At 38.1% G+C, this 5,352-nt stretch overlaps 1 protein-coding gene across 1 annotated transcript; it reads right to left on the bottom strand.

The window, feature by feature from the left end:
- Positions 1–436: 436 nt before the first annotated feature.
- On the bottom strand, positions 437–5,141 carry LOC125031145. Its single transcript, XM_047621686.1, has 8 exons — positions 4,956–5,141; positions 4,340–4,501; positions 3,982–4,092; positions 3,580–3,732; positions 2,675–3,299; positions 2,018–2,259; positions 1,447–1,622; positions 437–1,232 (listed from the first exon to the last, which is right to left on the bottom strand). The coding sequence occupies exons 1-8, from the start codon at positions 4,959–4,961 to the stop codon at positions 581–583; spliced, it is 2,127 nt and encodes a 708-aa protein (XP_047477642.1). The 5' UTR covers positions 4,962–5,141; the 3' UTR covers positions 437–580.
- Between the last annotated feature and the right edge of the window lie 211 nt (positions 5,142–5,352).

The following is a 5,352-nucleotide window of genomic DNA, read 5'->3' as shown; positions in this document are numbered from 1 at the left end:
ATACAAAAATGCAAGTTATAACATATTAAATCTAGAGAAGCTATACAAGGCATCCTTAAGACATATGGAATTTAACACTTGAGATATACTTCATTCACTGACTACAAAATGGGGTGAGAAAAGAAAAAAATTAAGATATGGTGGATGATATATGATGCATAATGAAGGAAAAAAGAGGGAGAGAGGGAGAGAGAGGGAGAGTGGGAGAGAGGGAGAGAGGGGGAGAGGAGAGAGGAGAGAGGAGAGAGGAGAGAGAGGGAGAGAGGGAGAGAGGGAGGGAGGGAGAGAGAGGGAGGGAGGGAGAGAGAGGGAGGGAGGGAGGGAGGGAGGGAGGGAGGGAGGGAGGGAGGGAGAGGGAGAGGGAGAGGGAGAGGGAGAGGGAGAGGGAGAGGGAGAGGGAGAGGGAGAGGGAGAGAGAGAGGGAGAGAGAGAGAGAGAGAGAGAGAGAGAGAGAGAGAGAGAGAGAGAGAGAGAGAGAGAGAGAGAGAGAGAGAGAGAGAGATAAGAAGAGAAAGAGAAAGAGAGATGCTGAGGTGCTCCATCACAGTTGCAGACATGGTGGGGCTATCTTCTTTAGACATCACTGATCTGTGATGATCTGGACCCCTGCTCTGATGGTTCTAACCATGTCATCAAGTTCATCATTAAGCTCCTCCAGGTACTCATCGTCATGTAAGGCATTTACGTATCTGGTCAATAAACGTAGTTTTTCAACACAGCTTTTCTTCAGTGTTCTGTTCTTTTTCTCTTGAGTAGAAAATGGTTCCCTGTCTATCTCATTTATAAAAATTTTACACACTGAATCCCCATAGTCTGTATTTTCCATTTTCACCATGCTCTGCATACTGGATACACACTCTGGGTCAATTTTCAAGATTGGATTATTTGTGAACACTGGGCTCAAGCTCTCCCATGAACATATCTCTGACTGCAACAGTGCACATATGTGGGTGCAAGGGAGCATATATCTCCCCCAGTCAATGCAGGTGCACGAAGGCGGCATCACATCGTTCCCGAGATGCACCTCATAATGCAGACTGCTCCCCATTTCACTAGCAACCAGGAACATGCTCTTGTTGGACCCTTGGTGGATACTCTCTGACGATAGGTTCCCATACCAGCGCTTCATCACATGCTGGGCCACATCGAGGGGTAACTCATGTAGAAACGTGGGCAACTCACCATCGGAGTTTGTGTACTTGAATGATCTTCTCCTGTTCAATTCCACATATCTGTGAAGCAATATGGCAGGTACATAAATAGCTTTTCAAAAATGTCTAAGAAACTTAGGAAACACCGGATATTTCATGAGCAAAGGATGAAATTTCTTCCTAATAATAACTGCTACTTCAATACTAGAGATGACATGCAAAAAAAAAAACCAGCAGTGTAAAATAGATGGAAAAAAAAGCAAATGTCACTAACCAAATTATATAAAGCACTAACCTTTTATAAGATTTTGGAAGAAAGTCAGTGACTATGACTGTCATGAGATTACTCAAGGAGCAGTTCTTGTATCCATCTAGAAATGATGACTTCAAGAGCTCATTTTGTCTTTCTATGCCATTATTCATTCGAATGAGCAAAGTGTGTGTACTGGATCGGAAAGCTGTAGCCCAGCGCTGTAAAGGACAGGCTAGCATTAATTGTCAGCATATACTTCTTAAGTAAATTTTTAAAAACGTATTGAGCCTCATACATATTCGACTGTAGAAAAAAAAAGGTAAAAATTTTTTTTTTTTCTCTACAATAATCATATAACACCAAATTAAAGTTTCTTTATCAACTAATCTGATAAGGATGATTTTAAAATGGAGAGCATATTTACATTATTTAGTAGTGTTGTTACAGATTAACATTCTACAGCAAACTGATAAAAAATACGGTAATAAAAATAATAAAAACAGCAAAGCACATGAAACAGGGTCAAGTGTTATAAACTCAAGTGCTATAAAGTGTCACAAACAACTGAACTAATACATCTGAACCTGGACATTTTAAAGTGTTACAAGCTTACCTGAACATTAGGCAGCCACGTGTTTGAAAACCAATCCTTGATTTCTTGTGAGTCCCTCCAAACAGAACTTGACTGGAAAGTATTCAGTGCCTCATGATAAAGAGGCACTGTTGATGCCTGGGCTATTCGGTTGAGCATGTTTTTTATGGTTATCCCAATGTGTGACACTTCATTGTCCTCATTGCAAAGCCACTCACTCCACGCCTTCTCGCGGTGGAAGTCTGATAACAAGACACATGTATCTGGGGAAAATCAATTTAAAGTCATTTAATTTAGTAACCATATGTCTCAATCTTCTCTTTTCAGAGTAAAGAAAATATGAACTTTTCAACTGGATTAATAAAATGATTTTTTATTTTTTATTTTGCAGCTACATAGATGAGGAAGTAGAAGTAGTGGACAAGTAGAAGTCACAACTGTGTCATGCTTTACATGTTTGAATGCCTTCTTGGTTGAAGGATATTATGCTATCAAAGTGAAGCGTAAATGCTGTAATTAAGTACATTCGGTAATGTATTATAGTACCAGAAATTAGGGCAGGGTGTGAAATATACCATGCTAAAATGCCTTACTGAGCTGACTATTCACTTTGAAGAGATTTGTAAAAAACAATGAGTCAAGGCCCCTGAAATGCATATTAATGAGCTTCATCTTTACCTGGGAACACTGTTTCTAAGGCCATGATGTCTTCATTGTTGAAATCTGCAAGGAAACATCCTGGTCTCCAATTTGGATTCCATTCTTTAATGATTTCCAGAGCCTCTTGAACAGCAGTAGAGGCTTCATGCTGTGCTATAAACACAGCTACAACAAAATAACCCACATTGGCCCTCACACACAAAAAATACAGAGGCTGAGCATAGCTACAAGTCCGATAGGTTGCATCAAGAAGACACAAGTGGTTTCCATATAGTTTCAAGAGGCGTTTTTGTTCCACTGTCTGATAACACAAAAGGAGAGATTGGGATGGACTCCAGGGTCTAAAATATATACAGTCACCAGGGGATTCTGCCTGCCATCTTTCTATCAACTCTTGCAGGCTCTCCTTATCAACTATTGACTGGTTTGGCCTCTTTTTTGCACGCTGCATGATGTTCTGAAAGTCTTTATTTGTTGGGTAAAAACGACGTCTCGTTTTTGTTTCATCTCGAACACCTAAATCATTTTCTACATATCTCTCTAGATGAGGCTTCATTTCTGACACTTTTTTCACACCTTGTCTTGCTAGCTCTGTAATCTTGTCTATTACCTCCTCTGCCACCCGTTCTCTCAAGTGTGCAATCTGATGGTAGACAAAAGGGTAATATAAATTGAACATATGGACACTAAAGAAGTACTATAGATATATTCTTTATGACATAGAGCCCTGCTATACTCCTACTCATCCTCTTAATAGCCAATTTAAAGTATCAATTGCAGTACAAAACAAATAGTTCCGTTATCCCTCATATGATTTCATATATAGTACCATTATATGTCTGAACACTTATGTAACCTAAATGTGATTGCATCCTATCCTCTGCATTTCAATACACTAGCAAAGGTTCAGGTATGAAACTCACTGGTCCTTCAATGGGATGGTTTCTGTGCTCTTCCTTGGGTGGTATAATAACATGATATTCCATTACCATCTCTATTGGCTCTCCCTCTTTAATGGCAGACTTGATCACAGCAGCTGTCTTTTGCTTTAAATAAGGGGATGATCCATGTTCAACCTGTTAGGATAGATATTTCTACTTAAAACAAATTGGATGTTGGATGCTGATTTCAGACTTATATTAGATCACAGTGGAATATTCAGAAACAAAATATTTACCTTTCACTTTGGTTAGAGTTAAGGTCTATATGCAAATTAATAGAGATTTTCATATGGAAGAATTTGGTTTAAACATAAGTATATTTTTTATTTAAAAATATTAATCTAATTCATAAAGAACTGCAAAAGATAGATTGAGAAACCTTACCTCAAATTCAGGAAATTTCAAAATCTGTATTGCTGTGAACTGGAATGGACAGGACAGTTTCTTTGAGTCTTGGTAAAGACGTCTTTTCTTGGTAACTGCTTGGCCTTCCTCCTAATTAGATATGTAAGATTGAAAAAAAAAAATGGAGACATAAATAGAAGAAATAAAATTACATTGTTCTGATACTACACAATGATAAATCTTTATACCATATAAGATATCATGACATAAGTTCAGTATCAAAAAGAAAATGAAAAAAAAAAATCACTGCCAGGAAAAAAAAGGGGGAGATATATACTTATTCTACAAGTTAATTACAATCAGATGATAAACTATAGAGTTCTGGTAAAACACTTACTTCAGCCTTCCTCTTCTGCTCTTTGTATCTTTCTTTCGCTTTGACCTGTTTGTCACGACCCTGATGGCAGCCCATATCTCTTTCTCCCAATACGTATGTGAGGCACATTGTCCCCCAACCATGAAATATGCCCAATGGGCTGGCCAGGCCCTGGTCGGTAATCTGAAATTTAATTTAGAATTAATTTTTATGATCTATTTCTGACTACTCTGATAAAGCTAATCCTCCTCAGTAATGTCTGTAAAAACTTTATATTTTAGTAGCTAGTCAGAAGTAATAAATTTTTCCATGCATATTAATAATATCTTATCAAGGAGTGTGTTACTATCAAGCACACCTGCTCCACATCTTCCCAACTTTTTCCTGAAACAAACTATTTTTAGAAATCTGATCTTAAGTCTCATATATATAACATATGAATCAAATTAAGAGGAAAAGTAATCTTTTAGGAATTTGTTTGTAGATACAGATATTATTTCTACAAAAATGACCTAAATCAAACTTTGTCTCCTTTATATAGGCAATTCAGCTCTTTTTACTAGGACTATCTAAACTAATTAGTATCATCTTAATTCCATCTTTCGACACGCAACAAATACAGGTCTGCACCACATACGGTCATTTCCAAACGTCTTGTCCTTATTATATACAATGAATTTCGATAACGTCGCTTCCTCTTGAGCTTTTATATAGTTATTCAATTCCTCAATGGATGACAGCACTTCAAAATTGCACCCAGACTGTCTAGCTGACGTTTCATTCTCTATGAGTTCCACCTTGACAACTTCCTCCATCGTTGTTATTGTTTGGATGTCGCGGGGCCGTTCGCGACCGGGAATCCTGCATGCGCATTCACGTCCCGCGTTCGTGGAGGAATCGTGCCTGGGATTGGATTTTTAAAAAAGGGTCAAGATTATATTTCTCTGTCCTATTTATTTTGTATTTTGGTTACAAATCTGTTTTGAAACATAAAGGTGCTTGTAAGCATACTCGCACGCTTCGCACATACACAC

This window comes from Penaeus chinensis, chromosome 12, assembly GCF_019202785.1.
Source record: "Penaeus chinensis breed Huanghai No. 1 chromosome 12, ASM1920278v2, whole genome shotgun sequence".
NCBI lineage: Eukaryota > Metazoa > Arthropoda > Malacostraca > Decapoda > Penaeidae > Penaeus > Penaeus chinensis.
The sequence above is the reverse complement of the archived record's forward strand: the minus strand, read 5'-3'. Positions and strand labels throughout refer to the sequence as shown.